Source organism: Platalea leucorodia (genome assembly GCF_965183815.1).
Source record: "Platalea leucorodia genome assembly, chromosome: 3".
Classification (NCBI taxonomy): domain Eukaryota; kingdom Metazoa; phylum Chordata; class Aves; order Pelecaniformes; family Threskiornithidae; genus Platalea; species Platalea leucorodia.
This window is the reverse complement of record NC_138825.1, coordinates 77,732,664-77,752,921: the sequence shown is the minus strand read 5'-3', so window position 1 is coordinate 77,752,921 and position 20,258 is coordinate 77,732,664. Positions and strand designations below refer to the sequence as shown.

Here is a 20,258-nt window from a genome sequence, read left to right as displayed (position 1 = left end):
AAAAGTATAGTCCTGGGAAAAAAGCATGGCAAAATATTAATTGCCATCATTATCTTCACTTTCCCTGCCTGCACTGGAGAGACACCTTCCTACACCTAAGAGGAGGCTGTCTGGAAGCTGTCACTGCTCTTCCCAGCAGCCACTGAGTGTTTTCCTTTTTCTCTTGCGCTGCTTTTGTTTTTATTTTTCATCAAAAGTAACTTTCACATTTACAGTCAATGTATGCCGTCAGCTGCAGACATTGTTAATAAATCTCTATGCCAGTCTTTCCCAGCATCCCTTGTGCAACACACCTCATCTCATGCATAAATCTAAATATTTAACTCTATTGAATTTGTTACCTAACCATGTACTTCCCATTACAACCCCAAATTCTCCTATTACCTGGCACAAATACTGTGTTTTGTTTGCATGGCAAGCCTAAATGATGTAGCGTGAGATCAGGGGAGCCATTTAGGGCTCAAGTGCCTCTAAATGACATGCTGTCCTCTGCCCTTTAGGCACCAAATGACAAGTTACCACACTAAGGTTCTTGTGATGTATATTAGCTTCAAGGCATGAAAAAAGTAGAGAAGAGAATGTTGGTGTGAGAACAAGTATTATACTTGTAAATGGCCCGTGTTATACCTGTAAATGTGGCTGTTTCAGACAGGGAGGTATAGCAGGATGCAGAGCGCTGGGACACATGCTTGCCTATCAGGTATATTTTTGCCTTCTCTGGCTGGCGGGTCAGCTCATCACATTACTTATCTTTTTACTTTCGGAATGTCTTTAATTAAAGTTATTAAAAACATAAAACCCGTGTAGAAATGATGGATACAGTCTGAAAACTATATGTTTATGGTATTTTAAAACACTTACATATACTGTATGTCAGTGTGTGCCTGTGGGTCTGTGTTGTCTTGATGCCTTTGTAGGCTAACTCTTGAGTCTAAACCAGCCTCCCGATTCAATTTGGGCAAGTACCAAATAACAAATAGAAATTTCCTCTTTCAAAAATGGTTATTGCTTATCTTTGTTATCCAAAGCAATATGGCAGTGTGCCTGAATAAGAACTGTTTTTGCATAAGTGTGAGGAGATCAAGCTGGATTCAGCTTGCCAAACTAATTCTGTAAGTGTAATCTAGCAGGCCAGAGTTTTGTATCTTGAGGATGCTTGATGTGAAAAGTTTTTTGTTTTTTTTTTTTTTTTTTTACTTTCATCTGTCTGAGCTTCTTATTAAGCTTTGGTGTTGGGCTCGTAATCTTTTAAATTGCTTATCTCAAAATTGTCTTTAGAACACTGTACCTGGATTGTGAAAGAGGAAGAAACTGAAAAGAAAGCCAGTTATCTGGCTCGCTCCTACATTATCTTTTGGACATACTGCCAGACTTTTATTCATTTTTATTCTTTAGAAAAAATGCTATGATGAAGGCCTTGGTCTTACTGTCAAACCTGAGGATCAGTAGGCCAGAGCATTTTGATCTTTTCTGGTAAACTGTTTTGGACATTTGGATATTCTGTTCTAAAAGTGCTGCCTTTGAGAATAGTTTTGAGAGCTGACTTGTGTTAACTGGAGTGCCCTGAATCATTATAGTTGTTAGAGCAGGTGTCTTGTAATGGCTTTGTAGATCAAGCATTATGTGGGTTTGTTATTTACTGTTTCTTTGATTGGGAAGCATGAATAGGGAAGAAAATCTCTATTGCAGAGAACAAATACTAATCTTATTCTATTTAGGAAATTGTGATGCTACTTTGTCCCTGTATAACAGTGCTAATCACAGTAAAGCCGGCCTGACTGACACTTTCTTAAAAGCAAAAAGTCAAATGCCACTTTTTGGGTTGAGAATGTGGTTTTCACTAGTTCCTTTAAAGCACTTCTCTCTTTCATTTAACATTGCTTCAATTCCATGCTTTAATTTTAATCCAGCTTTTAAAAATTGTTGCATGGCTTGCTGATACCTGGGAACTAATGCCACAGTCAGTGAGAAGCAGCTGTAGAGAGCTACTTAATGTTGGGATAAGTGTTGCTGCAGTTTGAGGTTTTTCTTCTAGAGCTTGGTGTCCCTGTGGAAATCTTAAGAATATTGATAACCAGGTTGAGCACTCTGGTACTGTGCTGTACATCGAAACCCCAGAAAGGAGGAGAGCAGTGAGTTTTGTGTAAATCTGTTAAACCCTGCTAGCTTGTGTAATTAAATCAAATAATGATTCATGATGGAGAAGTAGTATCACAACATCTTTGTTTCTCTTCTGCTATCTTCGAGGAACTTATTCGCCAGTTCCATGTCGCAGAAAGAGTGATGTGCTTCACTCATAAGAGAGAAGCAGCAATATGTTTATTGATATAAAACAGCTGATTTTTGACTCGGGGAGGGCAGGGGCTGTGCAAAGTGCCCACGCTGGAGCCTCCCAGTTTCTGCTGGGGTTGGGATGGATGTTTGAGCCATTCAGCAGGCACCAGGTTCATCCGTTTAAAACATCAAAACCTAAAATATTTTCATGATGATCTTTAATTGCAAAGTGAGTATTTGCCATGCACTTCTTGCCCAGGAGTCGTAAGTTGACCCTGGCAGTTTGGCACTCAACACTTGCTCCATTCACACCGGTAATCGTAACTCTTTGCCATCTGGATCGCACGCCCAGCTTCTTGGCATCTTGTTGTGTTAGTGCTGAAATTTGTGCTCCTGTATCTATTAAAGACGTCATCAATTGTCCTTGAGGACCAACTGGAATTAAATTGTGTGGGCCATCGTCACTTATCCATTGCTAAGCCTCCACTTTCTGGACAGGCAGGCCTGATTGCCTTCTGGGCATTACTCGTTTTTTGACTTCATGCCCTGCAATTCCTCCCTAATGGGGAGGAGGGGGTTGCCTCCCTTTCTGGGGACTGGCACCGGAGGAGTTGAAATATGCTTCTTCCTTTCACCGTTATCTCGTTTCTGGAATGCTTCAGTCATACTCAAGATAATGCCAGTAGGGTGGTCTTGCATCCCAGCTCTGGGAATGCCGAGGCCTAATGCATTCCTCCATAATTCATTCCTCTGTTCCCGAAACTCTGTGGTTTTTAATTTTGTTTCCCTTTGTTCTAGTTTCTGTTCCCTGTTTCATGTGTCTTACTTTGTGATCTCCTCCACGGGGCTTCAGGTTTTGTTTTTCAGCTGGTGCATCAGCTTTTTCACGACCGTAGTTAATGATGCTGTGCATTAATTCTGCCCATTTAGGGAGTTGTTTAGGAGCATTATTGCCCTGGTTTTTATTATATTCAGAATCTCTTTTAATCTCATCCCGTTTTGCAACTAGGTAGGGTTTAAGATTTGCCGGGGCTCCTCTAATCAGTGGTTTTAACATTGCGAAATCTACTGTAGCAGATAGTGGGACATCATGGCGTCCTCATTTGTGCATGGCTTGTATGCAGGTGGCTTTTGTGATGGCTGTAGAGAACTCACTTAGAGATTTAATGGGGATTATGGCGGGTTCACCTCGCTCCGTGGTGTCTATTCCTCCAGCCCAATAAGCTGCTTGGCTGGTGATAGAATGGGGTGTATTTGTCGGGTCTTAAATTTAAGAAAACTCCCAGACCCCAGTAGCCATTTGCTTCATCCTCACTCAACATTATTCAGTCGCCGCCACTTAGGCATACTCGCCACAAGTATTCAGTTTCACCTGGTTTTCTGCTATATCTCTCTTGCAAATTTGTCAGTTGCAACGGATCCCAGGGGATGGTTTGCATAGTATGTCATGGATGACCACCACAATGTCCCACAGTTCCTTCTGTTTTAACAACAGGTCTGGCTTCATATTCAGGAGGATTTGTGGGGAACAAAGAAAGGATTGTCATCTTCTGGCTCGCTATCATTGGGATCACCCCAGATGTCTCTACCCCAGTCTTCAAGGGATACTATTAGTTTCCTAATCTGTATGATGTCAGGGGGGTGGGGAGCCTATATAAGCATCATCTTGACCTTGTCTCCCAACTTTTGTCTTTTCCCCTTTTCTTCCTATAACTGTTTCTGCAGCTGTTCAGTTTTTAAAGACAGTAACAACTCAGTTGCCTTCCTACCCTCTATTTCTTTCTCCAGGTCCTGCTCCTTCCTGTTTCTATTCTCCCTTTCTTGATATGCAGCTTCTAAACAGGTGCCTAGCATCTTGCAGATAACTTCTTTCCCTTTTCCATCCTTTGTGTGACCCAGAGTTACTTTTAGGTGCTCTTCAACAGCTTCCCAAGTACGCCAGTTGTCATGAGCCATTATTCTGAGAAGCTGGGACTCAGATTCACTCCATGCCTCTGTAAATAATCAGTGATACTACTTGCCATCCTACCGACTATGCCAATTTGTCACAGAAAGAGTGATGCACTTCACTCATAAGACAGAAGCAGCAATATGTTTATTGATATAAAACAGCGATTTAACAAAGTTTGATAGTAAATGCAACAGTGGTTTAACAAGATTTGATGGCAAGGTACACTTGATTATTTACTGCGTAGAGGACAGGGTCAGACAAAACTGTTAGGGAGACCCTGCTGTTGAGTCACGAGGTTCAGAGAGGGCCGCCTTGTGTTCTGAACTCCTTCCCTTAGAGCAGTCTAGGTGCGGCTGGATCCAGTCATAGTCCCGGACTTGGTCAACAGTTTATGTCTAAAGGATTATATATGCACAATCAGTCCTTTATGTCACTTAGCTAGGATGACAAAGTTTCAGTGCGCTTATTTCCAATTCACTTATTGAGTGTCTGATGCGATAAGGATTCTCTTAACCTCGAGGAGTAACCTTGAGAGGCATCCCTACTCAAGGGGAAATCGTGGTGTGCAGCCTGCTGCTGTGCAAGAGAGCTGAAAGGGCTCTTGTGCTGCTCACTATGTATGGGGGTAAGATGATTGACTCGTAGTCATATCTACATACTGACTGCAGATGTTAGTTTCTTCCAAATTTGGCTTGAGTTGGACATTGACCAGCACTGTGGTTAGGTGGATGCGTTGCCATCAATTAGCCCTTGGCTATTGTGGTGTTATGTGACTCCACCATATCCACTTTGGGCCAAATGCATCCATCGAGGCTGCCACTGGTGGTTATGGCTTGAGCAGGGTTACAGGGAGAGGTCAGGTCGGGGGGTGGTGGTGGTGTGTGTGTCACATTCAAACAGAGCTTCTTTTGAGAGAAAATGAAGTCAAATAAAGTAGGGTTTAAATTCTAGCGCAGGCCAGGTTTTGCTTCAGCAAAGTTGTAATCCACATCCTTAATGAACGCTTTCCCTAGAATAAGAGTCCCAGCTGTGAATATGTAGTTGGTAGAATCATAGCCATCAAGCACTGTACCAGCTGTAGACAGGGGCACCATGTGCTTGTCAGATGTCTGCATCTGTTGAGGAGTTTTCTAAGTAAGCAAAATATATGTTTTTCTATGATGGACTTTCAGGGTAGCAATTCTATTGCAGACCATTCCGTTTTGAAGAGTAGAACAAAGGTTTTTCGTGCCAAGAAGAGGTGGTGAGTACTGCTCTCTGGAATCGGCCTTGGTTTAATAGGATTTGTGTAGGCTTATGAGTGGAAGTAGTCCACGTAACTAGTAGAAGGCGTCTCCAGGAAGTACTAATGATGTAGGGCGCAGGTAAATCCTGTATTTGTGAATAGCTTGTTGGCATTCTCCTGGTACTTTGTAACTTTGAATATGCTATGAAGTAAAAGATAAACCTTATACTATAGGTGTTAACAATTGTTTTATGACAAAACGATTGGCATTGGTTTTGCTTAACATTTTGTACTTAATGGGTTTTAATAGATGTAAATGAAACAAATTGATGTATTTCAAATTACTTAAGGACTTTTTGGAAATAAGTCAAACACTTCAATCAGTTACACATAGTAGTTTGTAGATTGACTTTCTGCTTTTTCAGGAGGTTTCTAGCAACTTGACTAACCTACTTTTAGTATGAAATCTCCTGTGTTGAAAAGAATCTACTGGTAACTTTTTAGAAATGAAAAATAGTGGTGTGCAGCATTTCAAGTATTCTCATTTTTCCTGGCTCTGTCATTTAAGAGAATGTGGTTGAGAGGTTGCAGTGAAGAAAAGGGGGGAGAGAAGGGGAGAGAGAGAGAGAGAAGCCTCTGTCTTTCAGCCTCTTCTGTAGTCTGATATTCCTTATTTTATTGCCTGATTTCTTCTGTGATAGAATTGGAGAAGCCTATTCTAAAATAAGTTATTCCAGAAATAGAAACTTCTTGCACTTCCAAACCATTACAAGAATGATCTGCTTTGTTTTTAGTTTTTTTCTTCATTTGTCACTTTTTATCTAAATAGCTTTGAAAATTTACTAAAAATATGGTAAAAATAGGATTAGGGGAGAAATGTTGATATCAGATACAATAGAAGTATTTCAGTGTTTATCTGAGAGACTTGCATTACCTTACAGGCCAAAGCTTTCTGAAATCAGTAGTTGGGGGACACATTTCCTTTATGGTAATAAAACTATGTATTTTTTTAATGATGTAGGTTTTTTGGGGTATCAGCTTAGAATGAATTGGAGGGGAAAAAACAATTAGTTTTGCTGTGAACCAAGTAGGCTTCTGTTTTTCAAAATTATGACTCAAATTTGAACAATGACTTTGATCTTCAACTTGGTGAAAGCATGGCCTTGTATGTTGAGATATTTTGAGATCCTCTGAACTGAAGTTCAAGGCTGTAAGAGTTTGCATAGACATTTCAGATCTCTAGCTTTTCAAAATAATACCAATTGGGACATTTTAAGAGTTGTTGAGTTGCTGTAGTAATTACTTGACCTCACATAATTAAGCTTATTTCATGTTTTGAAAAGAGGTATGAACAATAGTAAACACCATTCAAGACCTTGAAAATGTCTGCAGCTACAACAGCAACCAAAAAGGAGGTCTGAAAGAGTGGGAGAAAGAGGCAGTTTTGTTCGTGTTTAAAAGAAAATCTTTTTGGAGACTTCGCTCTTGAATTTTGCATATTTTAATTAACCACCTTAGTACTGACATGTATTTTCACCGACAAGTTTTTCAAATCAGTGTGTAAATATTCCCAGGAAATGAGTTGCTTGCTTCTGGTGTCTGAGGCAGGGAGTACGGGAGAAGGTGGGAAGATGTTGCACATAATTAAAGATATTTAAGAAAGAATAGGAAGTTGTCAGAATGAAGGTGATGTTTTGACCAATATAATTCCTTAGATGAGGTAGGATATTGATTGATGAAAGTGAAGTTTAAACAAAAAAGAAAAATCTGACATGATAGAATCAAAGGAAGGCATGCAGTTTTGAAACAGGAATGTGTAAAACATTTTGATAGCAGAGGAGAGAATTCTGTAACTCTGGGGACAGCAGTGTGTGTGTCTTCTCATGGAATTGTAAATACTTTAGCATATGAGTGATTTTCAAAGAAAAGTCTTTAAGTCAACTGAAAAGGAAAAAAGGTTCCTGCTGTAGCATGTCCTGATGATAATGAAAACTTGGTGAAGCATTTAAGTTATGCTTTCTTAAGTTATTGCAAAGAATGTTGTAGGAATTAAGAAACTTGGAGGACTCAAGGGATTTGACACGTTTGTGGTGATGCCCTCATTTGAAAGGATGTGTTGATCATTCAAAATATATGTTTAAGGATTCCTAAATTCTCCTCTTCAAACTCAAATTTTGTACGTCCCTTAATATCTTTGGTTTTGTACATTTTAAATATTAGCTTTAACATCTTTAGATCTTATCATTGTTGCAAAAGCAAATTTGTTGTCAGCCAATTGAACATGATTGTACTGAGACCCTAAATACCCCTGAGGATAATATGGAAGCGAGGGGCAAGGAGAAGCTCGTTCATTTAGTTTGTCTTCCTACATCTCCCACTTTTCTTCCTTCCCTCCCTGAAATAAACAAGATCACTCTTATTTTAGGGTACCTGGAGGATCTTCTGTGTTAGATCTCCCCCCTCCTTGTTCTTTTGGAGTGTGTGTTTCAATAGAATCAAGATCAGTCTTCTGCTTTGTTCATCCCCACATACTTCTGCCTTTCCTGACTGCTTGCTGTGTGCTCTTAAGTTGAGCCAACAGCATTGATTGGATTTTATGAGAAATCCTAGTGGAAGTTGTTCTTTTTCTTACACAACTTCCAAGCTTCAAAAGATGCATAAGAAGAATTAAAAAATATAATTAAAAAATCCATTTTATGGTCATGCAGAATAGCTTGAAACCTGTAGGATGTCTGAGTTTCAGTATTAAAAGTCTACTGGTTGAGTTTACTTTTTCTTTAATAAAATGTATATTAATAAACTCCCGCAAAATATAAAAGTAAATTCTTAGTGTTATACAATACCTGACAGGATTGTGGAAGTGAGTATCCTAAAAGTGGTGATAGTGTAACTTCTGGCAGAAGTATATGAAAGACAATTTTGTCTGGAAGTAAAACATTTCCTACAAACATATTCAGTTGCTCAGAGAGGATAAGAGTTTTTCTGGCATTTGATTTGCTTTTAGAGATGATCAGCTTCAGCAAATGTGTTCAGATCTGCCACAATATCCATCTTTTTTTTTTTTTTTTTTTTCCCAAAGCAGTTAGATATCACTCAAAAATTGCTGTCTTCACAAAAAACTAATTCCATTTTTAGAATGAACCAGAAGTTGATTGAGACTTTTATGGAGCCCAAGCCATTATATTTGTTTCCTTTAGCCAAAAAAACCTTTTTCTGCAACATGTCTTCTAAAAATGTTAAATATTGGAGTGAGAATAAAATATGCCTAAAAAGATGAACTTCAAGACGGTTAAATGTAATTAATAAACACTTTACAATGAAAGAAAAAGGTATAAAAATGTAGGCATTACTAACTGTTCTGATTATATAACCTTTACAAAGACAGGTAAAGCAGTACTCAAAACATTGATTTGTTTTTCTAGCTTTATGTAATTCTTTGTGAAGCTGCAATTCACATTAATACAGCCTTTTTATGTAATAAATTTAATGTGATAGTCTTTTGTCTTGTTAAAATCACTGTTGTTAATCTCAAATTAAAAATAAATTCCTATGAATGTCTCTCTCGTTTGGATTTTTTTCCATTTCTCCTTTTTCGCTATGTAACTTTGAGCATCAGTAGTTTTAGTGAGTGCACGCTCTTAAAAAGTACACTCTGAAAAATGTTCGTCAATTAAATTGTCTTGCAATGCTTTCAAAGCACTAGCAAATAGTTGCAGCCTTGTCTATTAATGGAACGGTTTCAGAACATCTGAAACCCTGTTCAGCCACAGATTGAGGATACAAATTTTTGATTATCTTATTAATATAACTTTAAATTAAATCTATAAGTGGGTCTTATATAAGAGCTATGGTTGCGTATTTTCTGAATAAACTGGTACTATAGACCTGAGACATTATCTGTCTACCTTTTGGTCATATATTCTCTTTCCTATTTAATTAGTGTTTTGCTACTGACTCCCCCATTTCTTTAACATGGCACTGTATTTTGAAAAGTGCTTTAGATTCAAGTTGTTTAGCAATTACCCAGCTCCAAATGAGACCACAGGGTTGCAATTTTAATTTTCCTCTGTTTTGGCTCAGCTTATAGAACTCTGAAAGTGAAGCACTTTAAAATAACCAAATACTCTTCTGCAGTGTTTTTGTCGATGTCAATTCGATTTCATGGATTTGATGAGAATTTTAAGACTTCGAGTTTTTTAGAAACTGTTTCTTTCTAAAATTATTCTTGGAAGTGGCTATGCACAATACTGGGAGGGAGGAGGGGGAAGTGTTTCAAATTGAAAGTCTTGATGTTATTGCAAGTTTGTCCATAAAAATATATATTTGAGTAAAATAGAATAAACCATCAGATGCCGTAACATATGTCCTGAGTAATATTAAGAGATTAAAATTTCTTAAGCCGTATTCATTCAAGATAAACATAAATCACTTGAGAAAATGATTAATAAAAGGCATACTTTGAAAATAACCTGATATATATATATATACACACACGCACGCACATACACGCACACATGCACATGTATATAGGTACATATTTTTACTGTGACTCCGTTGATTTTAATCATGTTTAAACCAGAGATGATTCTGCGTTTAAGATTCAAAGTGGAGAGAAAGGGGACCTACAATGCTCACTGGCTTTGCAATACTGATTTTCTAAATCCTAATGGTTTATATCTTAAGCAGAGCTGCTTTAATAGGTATATAGTGCATATATCTGTGAATACTACAGCACTGCTTAATTTTATATCCTTTTTCCTGGGACTGTTTGTTCAAATGGTCTAATGAGGAAAAGGATTTGTTTGATGATGATGGATTGGGAAACATTTATTCATTTTGTATGCGTTCTGGTAAAACGGCATGTGTGCTAGGACTGGAGATGGGGATATTTTCACAATGATCTACAAAAAAAACCCCAAGCCCTCTATGTGTGTTTGGCTTCTTTTATAGAATTCGCACAAATACAACATTAAGATTGCTTACCAATTTTGAGTTAATGATTTATTCAAGGTTACACTTTGCTAGCTAGTGCTAATTTGGTGGTTAAGTGTAGCTACTTTCTTACTTTACCACAGCAATGTGCTTGCTTTTATTTTACCCCATATTCATATTTATTCCTTTTCTCTTGATTTGCAGCTCTTTGCAAAAAACAAACCTCCAAAAGGTCTTTATGTCTATGGAGATGTTGGTAAGTTTCAGTTGCATCCATTCCAATGGAATTCTCTCTAAATGCATGTTTATTCAAATTCTGAAGTGTTTAAAAGCTTTATGTTTATGTAGCATTATTGCTTTAATGAATTTTCGAGGATTAGTTTTCTTCTATGTTATGGTGTTATTTAATAAAAATACACTCTGAATTCTGGAAGTTGTTGGATTGGACTACATTACCATGTGTAGTTTTTTTTCAGTGTTACCCGCTCACTAGTATTTAAGAATGCAATTTAAGAATTTGGGAAGTAATTGAGGGGGCCACAGCAAGAATTTATATATTCTGATTGCAACAGTGCAGCATGAAAACATACTTGGTTTTTCAGAAGGAAATGCTAAGGATGTTTTCTGCCTGCATATGGAGCCATTTGTGCAACCTTTGGGCCATCTCTGTATGGATCAAAATTTTAAAACAAAAATAAAAATGCAATTGTTCCAAGTTTTTGAACAGAAACTATAACTGTTCTTCACAAACAGTCTGGTCTTATACTTATTCTGTGGAAGAGTATAGTTTCATTAGTTCAAAGCTAATGAACAATCATTATTATAATCAGTACATACTTACATACAATGTTCTTAAATTAACTACCTGTTGGGTGGGGTTTTTTTTGTTTTTTATTTGAAGGCACAGGAAAGACAATGGTGATGGACATGTTCTATTCTCACTTAGAAGTAGAAAGGAAAAAGAGAGTCCATTTTCATGGCTTCATGCTAGATGTACACCAGAGTAAGTGCAGACCCAGGTATTTACAAGAATTTTATTAAATACGATATCTATAAAGTCTGTCTCATTCTCATATTCATATTAATCAGCATAACTTTATTTAAGTATTTAAGGAAAAGAAGTAAAAAATGGGAGAGAATTTAAAGGATTTTAGCACTGTCTGTCATACCAGAGTAGATATTAATTGCATATTATTTCTCAAGTATCTTTTCTCAAAGACTCTGTATACCTGATTGTATAGAAAACTTAGGTGTATATTTAGGATTAAATCCTTAACTAAATGTTCTCCAGTTACCAGTTAGCTTGCTTGCAATCTGAAGAAGGCAATTACTAAAACTGAAACAGTAAAGGTTAAATTCGGTCTGCATTTTGAATAAGCAACAACTAAATCAGGTATAAATGCCAAGGAGAATGAGAACTGTTCAGGTTGGCAAACTTAGTAACAGTTTGAGTAATCTAGAGGAAAAAATAACAGAAGGAAGTTCATCCTGAGTTTCAGAAAATTTTCTAACAGGGTGAATAAGGCACTTTGTTTTGACAGAGATACTGTTTTAGGTATTTTAAAATTTTCTTCTGTTTCTAAATTCTGTGACCTTAAAATACTGTGAAATTGTTAAATAATGCTGTAATTTACAAGTATTTTGACAGTTGCATTTTTCTTGGGAAGCTTTCATTGGTGTAAACAACTTCTGCCACTTTTAGTGCCTTCCTTTCTATCATCGTTGGGTCACTGTTGAGATTTTCTGGTTCCATTTCTTGTCACTTGTGCTTAATCTTAACAAAGGTAGCTTCTTACTGCAGGATCTTTTTTTTTCATAGAATCATAGAATCGATAAGGTTGGAAAAGACCCATAAGATCTTCGAGTCCAACTGTTTGTTTATAGTCAGATGGAATACAATCCATGAGACAGTAAAGTGTGGATGTAATAATCTTACTCTGTGCCAGTATCATCATCTTTACATTTTAAAATATAACTGTGTTGCTGTGTCTGAGTTCTTTTAACTAAATGCATTCTAAGTATACCTTCGGAGCATGCAATGCACAGAGCTGTGCCATTGATTTGTAAACACTGTAAGGGTTTTTCATACTCAGACCGATGATTAAGACAGAAAATGCCAAATTACAAAATGAAACTGAAACTAAGGTCATGAACTGGAGCAAGAAAAAACTAATTTATATCAGTTTTTAAAAGATAAAGTATAGGTGCATATCATTCAAGGGTTCTTTGATTTTTGTTTTACAGATTTTTAAACAACAAAATACGAATCGCAGAATCTGTGAGCTTTTAGTAGTTGCTTGGATGTGGTTGAAAACTGTTTTGCCCTCTTGAAATTGGACTAAATCTGAAGCTTTCTTATTTTTACTGGACTGGGTTACTTTTTATTTGGTAGCTAAATAATTTTGTTCTCCCTATCTTAGAAAAAGAAGTGAGAAATATTTGCTCTTTTCTCTTTTATCAACTCAGGAATACATCGCCTTAAGCAGAGCTTGCCAAAAAGAAAGGCAGGATTTATGGCCAAATCATATGACCCAATTGCACCAGTAGCAGAGGAAATAAGTGAAGAGGCTGCTCTCTTATGTTTTGATGAATTTCAGGTAAGAAGTCAGAGATTACTCCCCCGCTTCAAGGGAAACGTCATAAAATTACTTGTAATCTTAAAATATGACAGTTGTTACTGCTAATATAATATTTGAATCACTGGCCCGTAGTGAACTGTAGAAGTTGAAGAGTAGAAGTCTCTTCACAGTTTTGAAGATGGTGGGCATTTTTTTCCCAGGAGAGAAGATGCAAGTTGGCGATGTAAGTCCTCTTATAGTGCTTTTGTTTACCAGTCTAGTTACTGGTCATACAAGGGGGATTTAGAGTTTGGTGAGAGGCTCAGGAGTACTTCAGGGCAGGGACTGTCATCCTCTACTGAGTCTGTACAGTGCCCAGGAGAGTAGTTGCCTGATAGTTGCTTGGCATGCCTGGTCTTTGCTGTAGTTCATATAATGCAACAAAATCGTCTCAGTGTGATTAAGGACATGAAAATAACATGTCAAATTCAACCTAAATTCTTTCCTAGAGTCACTGGAGCCTTTGGCATGGCAATGCCAGATTGTATCAACATAACTAACATTTTAAGAAACTTTTATTGAATTAAATGTGAAAATTAAAACTAAACTCATAAAATGATCTTTGTCAAAGCTAACTTGGTTGTTTTAAATTGTTTTACGCAGCTTGTGAATTTTGTTTTAAGGGCATGTCACAAATTTAAGTGTAGAATTGCTTTATAAAAAATTTTAGGAGAGAAGCTAGAGGTATTTGGCAGCTCTAATCAGCTGAGATTTTTTTAATTCAGAGAGAAAATGCAGAGCAAGATAAGAACATATCTGTGTTAGTTCTCAAATCACCAATAGTAAAAGAATCATCTATTAATTGTGAATCGTGTTATGCTCTTAGATTAATATGTTATTGAAATGGATAGAGCAATTTCTATCTCCTAGCTATTATTTTACAAGCCTGTGCACCTGAGAAAATAACCAGTTTATGATCAGTTCCCGTGAAGGGGATTTTTGTAGGTGTAAAGTAGTAGGTATTCTTGCTTCGAAGTTACTCTTGCTTTTTTTGACGAGGGGTAGTCCTTTGATTTATGGTTACAGAATGTGTGGGGTCATTGCAATTGCTGCTGTTTGATCATTTAAATTGCGCTTTATCTAGTGAATATGAATGCTGGGCTTCCAAAACTTTCCGTATAAAATCTAAATAGAGAGACAGTTGTATTTACACTGTGAAGAAATGGGATGGTTTGGAGAGGGCAGGGAGGAGTGTTAACTGCTAGGACATCAAATGCTCAAATGGTAGAAAGAGACATCGTTGCTGTACCACGTATTAGTGTAAATACCTGCTTTTCTGTATAAATGCCCGCTGCTTTCATATCCTGGTGTTGCTGTGTTCCCAGACTGTCTGTCATGTTCTCAGATTTTAAGGGGAGAAACTGGTATTTTTTGTTTCCAAATTGATTGCCTACTCCCCCTGCTGACTTGCTTGAGATACATCAATCACTTCAGTTGTAAAAATCACCTTTTTTTGTTGGCGAGTCACAGTTGGGAACGTAATACAAGAACTATGCTTTAAAATGCATATCTAAGACTTTGCATTCTTATGTGAATTTTAAAAATGTACTTGTTCTGGGTGTACTAATATTCTAAATTCACAGATTTCTAAACAGCTGGATTTCTTGGCTGATTTTCTGTAGCATGGAAGGCTACTCAGGCTTTGCCTACTGAAGAGGAGTCCCAGCTTTCTGAAATGTTGCAGAAGGCACTGAATTTGGGACAAGAAACTTGCTTAAATAGTCATAAAGTAGTGCAGTGACTGGAAGAGCAGCTCACATGGTGACACAATTAACATTGATAATAAGGAGCCATGTCTAATTCAGGATGTTTGCAGCTCATTTCCCCAGTAGAGATAATGGCTAGATTTCACTGCAATCTGATTCACTCATATTTAAAGAATTGCTAGATTAAAATGAAACTGGAAAGAGTTGGAGACTCAGAACATACTGCTCTGACTTGTAGACAAAACTGCTGCCTGTTTTGACAGATAGAAAGTCAAGTTGGGTCTATACTACTTGTGTGTGGAGGAAACATCAGAAAACTGTTGACATTTGGTTGAAACACTTCAGGTTGCTTTCAAATACCTGTTGGAAAAAAAGGAGAATAAGCTGAAATTATTTATTTATTTGTCTTAAGATGAGACACACGGATGAGTGATATTGTAACAGGAACAGCAAAAAGTATTGTTAATGCTCATATTTCAGAGGAAACCAAATGCAGAACTTCAAAAGACAGAAGCATTGCTGAGGTTGCACATTCCTCTTTGACAGTGGGCTAAAGCAAAACAGAAATACTCTGAAGTGAATCTTCTTGCAAAGCCCAGAGAACTGTCAAACAGGTGGAGAGTTGACTAATTAATGTAGAAAAATATTTCAGTACATTTAAAAGTAGTTTTGTGTGTTCCAAAACATTGTCGTATTAAAAAAAAGTAATTACTGTGTCTTAAATGTTTCTTTTTGCAAATACTGTGTGATAGCCAGGACCTTAGTGGTGGCACTGAGCTTCTGAGTTTGTCCATTCTGAAGCAGATTTTTTGTCAGCGTTTGCCTGAGCCGTACGCTCTGGGGTTGCTAAAGAGTTGCTGCTTCTTACTGATCTTTGTCATGCAGTTTACTGTAAATAGTAAAGTGGGGTTTTTTTTGGTTTTTTGTTTTTGTTTTGGTTTGTTTTTTTTTTAAATCATGAAAGTCTTAAGCCGTTCTAAAAATGTGTCCTCATTTTGAGGAAAAACCCTAGAATTAAGCCATTTGTAATTATAATTTTGGTGTTTCAGAACACAGAGGTTGGCCAATAAAAAAAAAAAAAGACTAGTTATTGTTTAGCAGTCAAGTAACTACACTCAGGTAATTAGAAGCTCTAATTTTGGCGTGTGACTGTAACCTATGTTAGTTAGTATTGGTAATGAAGACAGAATCCCTACTTCTTCATAAGCTGGATGATCATACAGCGTGAGTCTTTGTAGATACCATTGGTACCACTTGGATTTAAAGCAAACTACAATTTAGTGAGTTTTTACTAACCTGCATGCTATTAAAAGCCTCTAATAAAAATTAGGCTCTTATTTTTGTGCTAATACTAATTACTGATAATACATGCTTATGTTTGTCATTCATTACGTAGAACTGTACCAATCAGTGGATGACTGAGTCTCAGGCACTTACACATGTAAATTAACTATTAGTCTAGTGTTTTTTCTTTTTTCTTTTTTTTTTTTTTTACGTGAGTCATAATGGAAAGCAGCACTAGGTCATAAAAATCTTTTCTCTTAAATGCTAATGAAATTTCTCCATTCTCTCCATTAGCAGGCTCTCTTTATTGGTAATTTGTAGCCTTTGCTTTTGTTCACTATTGCAATGAATGCTGGATATAGTAAAAAAACATGAGAAATGACAGTGCTTTAGTTACTGTCTTCTACCTGCTTTACCTTGTAGAAATTTTCTGTGTTTCCCAGGCTGTATTAGATAAAAAGAGCTTGTATTTGCATCCCAATTCTCAAACAGGCTTTTGCTTTTTGACAGAACTTTCAAGAGTTATTGTTTTTGTAATGGAGTTGAAAACATCAGAATTCCACATCAAATAACAGTTATCATTAATAAGAGAATGTTACTAATTGTTTTCTTTTATGTGAGCATTAATATTCTTTCCCTCCCTGTTTTCTAAAGGTAGCATGCCTTATAGTATTTTTAAACAACAAAGTTTGTAACAAAATTATTGATATAATACATTTTTAAAACTTGACTATTAGGTTTGCTTTGTGATACAAGAAATACAGTTGCCCCTAAAATCAGTATTCCTTGTGTGTCTTGTTTTTTAGGAACAGGGAAAGGTCCTAAATTTTAGTATTCAGCAGAAATAAATTATCAATAGGTGGGTGTATAAGCAGATAAATTAGACATATAGCACAATAGTGAATTACTACATGCTTTTTGGAATATCGGTTCTTAGTGATCAGGGATGTACAAATCTGAGGGGTGTGTTACTGATTGTGTAAAAGTTTGTTTTTGAAAAAGGAAAAAAAATTTCCATACGAATGCATTCCATAGAACCAATTAGAAGAAATCTTTGGAAGAAGGAAACTGGTGTTTATATATGGTTCCTTATGAACATTATTGCTTCCAAACTAGCTGTCAGAAATGTAACCTAAGTCTTTTACTGTCTCTAATGTAGAATTAAATTTTTTTGCTGCCCAGAAAGGTAATTTAGAAATGAGGGGATAATAGGGGGTGGGGGCTGGTCATGGAGTAGGGAAAAAAATTATACTGGTTAAAGTCTTTCTGTAGATGTATTACTATCACAACATGCACGTCCAGACTGGTGAAACCATAGCAATTTGTCAGTCTGTTGTGTAATGGTACATATAACCCTCAGCATACCGCTGCTTTTTTATTTCCTCAGAATTTGGGTCTGTTTTGGTAAGTCAAAATGCAACAAGTGTCTATATAATAATCAAAGGGAATGCAGGAGAAACAAGTGTTATGATAATAAAGATGTTTTACTTATTAGGATTGGTGAACTCCTGTAAAATATAAACTGCTGTTGTAACAATGGGCTTTTTTTCAGAAAAAAAACTACATTTTTTTCATTTGTACAGAGTGGTTTCTGTTTGCTTTTATTTCTTGGTACTGTAAAGCAAGTTTGTTAAGCTAAACTTAGATATGTAAAAAAATTTTACTTTATGGCTTATTTTTTAGTTTCCCCCCCCATCACTTGTCCCACCCATTTTTGTTTTTTATTCGTGTTTTGTGCCTGAAGGTTAGAAGAGGCTGACTGTGCTGGAAGTGACTGCCGTGCCTTTTGATTATTCATGGACAGTAATAGAAGGCACTTAAAAAGAACAATGAAATTGCTTATTTTTGTGATGGGCCATCTGTTGAATTGTTTTTTTGCAACAATCACACAATAGTATCTATGTCATATCATTCTATTTTCAACAGCAGCTGATTATGTATAGTTGGCTACTTGTCTTTATTTCTGAAGTCCCATGACCATTTAAATTCACCTCTGCAAACCTTTGCCTCAAAGGTAATAGAAATGTAAAACAGCCGGTGTGTATTTTCTTTCTGTCTTCTGTTTTTTCATGTTGTTTCAAATTAATTAAGCCTCTTAAATGTTTAGGTCTGTTTTCTGTGTCTCCCACCTGTAGTTTTAGAATAGAAGTTAACATGGAATCATTTAGCAATTGGTAAAGAAATGGTGGAGTTCCGCAATAGAGAGTGGGGAAGTTTTGAAAGACCGTGGTACATTCACTGCTTATTAATTATCCCTTTTATTTTTTTCTCACCAAGCAATAATTAGAATCTTTCTCCAAGGCTTTCACTAACAAGCATTTTTCCTAGCTACAAAGCCACTTGCAGATCTATTGCAGCAGAAGCTGAAAGCAAGATAAAACAAATGTGTTGTCTTCTACAGGTCACTGACATTGCTGATGCCATGATTCTGAAGCAGCTTTTTGAAAATCTGTTCCAAAATGGGGTTGTCGTTGTGGCAACATCTAACAGGCCGCCAGAAGGTAAAAACAAACATGCTACTAGTATTATCCAAATACAATGAATCTCAGTATCTTACAAAACAATTGTATTAAAATCATATAGTATTTAATAGTAATAAACTCTCAAGTCTTCAAGAATCTGAGATATTCCAATTTGTTCGGGGTTTTTTGTGTTCTTAAGGAAGAAAGGTTTTTCACTAAGTCTTACTCCTCTCTTCTCTCAAACTCAAAGTGTTCCTCCCTCCACTTCCCCCCAAATAATTCTGTATTTTCTGATCTTCTCTACTCTATCCAAACCAGTGGGAGGGTATTTGGGTACAGGGGAGTTGAGGAGGAGTCAAATATTGCCTCTGTTTTGGATGTATTCCAGCACAGGAAAAGATCATATTCTGCAGAAGAGAGGGGAAATGAGAGTACATTCCTTCCCATTTTCTAACTTGGAAACTTGCAGACTTGATCCACCAGCTCAAAGGAGAGCCCCTTATCAAGATGCCATTCAGACAGCCTGGTTTGAGGTCACTCGTTGGGAATTACTACAGTGGAGAGTTGTTTCCATTTCTAACAATATTTTTAGAGAGTGACTAGCTACGTAAATCCTTCTACAAAGTTCCCAAATCTGTATGAGTTTTAACCAAGCAGTAATTGTAATTTTTTGTAGAGGAGAAAAATTTTTGTTATAGTTTAGCATTAGCATTTAGCATAATGCATAATTTCTATGCAACTTTTATGACACTTTAGATGGATTAATTTCAAATGTTTGCAAAAAATACTGAAGAGTTATGGTATTAACTGTAACTACCAGTTAATTTTTCTACCAAAAGTAATTGAGTAAAAGAGAATCACTGAAGATTTACAATGCACTTTATCTTAAAAAAAAAAAAACAAAACAAAACAAAAAAACAAAAAAACCCATTCAAATGTTTTTACTAGAGGGGGAAGTCATTTCCCACTGGTTTATTTTCCTTGTTTGAGCAAACAAGATGAAATCATAACTACGGTAGTTGGGCTAACTACAGATAAACTGGATGCTGGTGCCTTACTCAGTTGGGAACCATCCGTGCGTTTTTTGAAGCACTGCTCTTCAGTAGAGAGATTAATTTCAGGAGAGATTTTCATCATAACTTGGGTATTGTATCCCACATCTTAAACTGAGATGTCAATATGTGGCCATTATCGTTGTAAGGGCTTTTTTAATACGTATTAAGTCACCGCGTCAACCTGAAAGACATCCACTTGTGCTAGCTACCCAACAGAGAGTGTCAAGGACGGCGTCTCCAGAATTCAGCTATGTTGCAGCCCAGATGTTGGTCAATGCCTGTCTCTTCTTCCCTTCTCACTACTCCTGCATGCTCACGGTGTGTGTCTGAAATCCTCCTGCAGGAAGGAGGGTTGAGTTAGTGTAGTGTGCTGCATCAAGGTTTATGACTGAATTGAGAGATTCATTTATTGTGGATACAAAGGGGAAAAGCAGCTTTTTCATTAGAGAGCAGATGTACCCAGCTGCTGACCGTTAGTGATATGCTTAATCATGTTAAACTTCTGCCCCAGGGGAATGAGGGGAAATACTGAGGTGCAGTGTTTGAGGAATCCTGGCTTCCTTTCTCCACCAAAATTACTGTTTGTTTTTTCTCATCCTCTCAGAGACATAACACAAAACTCACAGCCTTATTAACTAGAAGAACTAACAGAAGTAGCTGTCTTATAGTACTGTTACATGTTCACTAATTCTTGCAAGTAAATATACAATCGGTTGCTGTTTTAACAAATGTATAGCTATCATGATTTGCA

General features: G+C 36.7%; 1 protein-coding gene across 3 annotated transcripts in view; it reads left to right on the top strand.

The window, feature by feature from the left end:
- Nucleotides 1-20,258, top strand: part of AFG1L (AFG1 like ATPase) — a 74,115-nt gene that overhangs the window by 9,493 nt on the left and 44,364 nt on the right. For 2 of the 3 annotated variants that reach the window (XR_014227688.1, XM_082307080.1), the window contains exons 3-6: nt 10,587-10,638; nt 11,284-11,385; nt 12,849-12,979; nt 18,392-18,491. Coding sequence is in view for 2 of the 3 variants with exons in the window: in XM_082307080.1 (XP_082163206.1) it covers nt 10,587-10,638; nt 11,284-11,385; nt 12,849-12,979; nt 18,392-18,491 (385 nt within the window). In the remaining variant the exon portion in view is untranslated. The remainder of the gene's footprint in view (nt 1-10,586; nt 10,639-11,283; nt 11,386-12,848; nt 12,980-18,391; nt 18,492-20,258) is intronic. The other variant, XM_082307081.1, reaches the window with a different exon arrangement.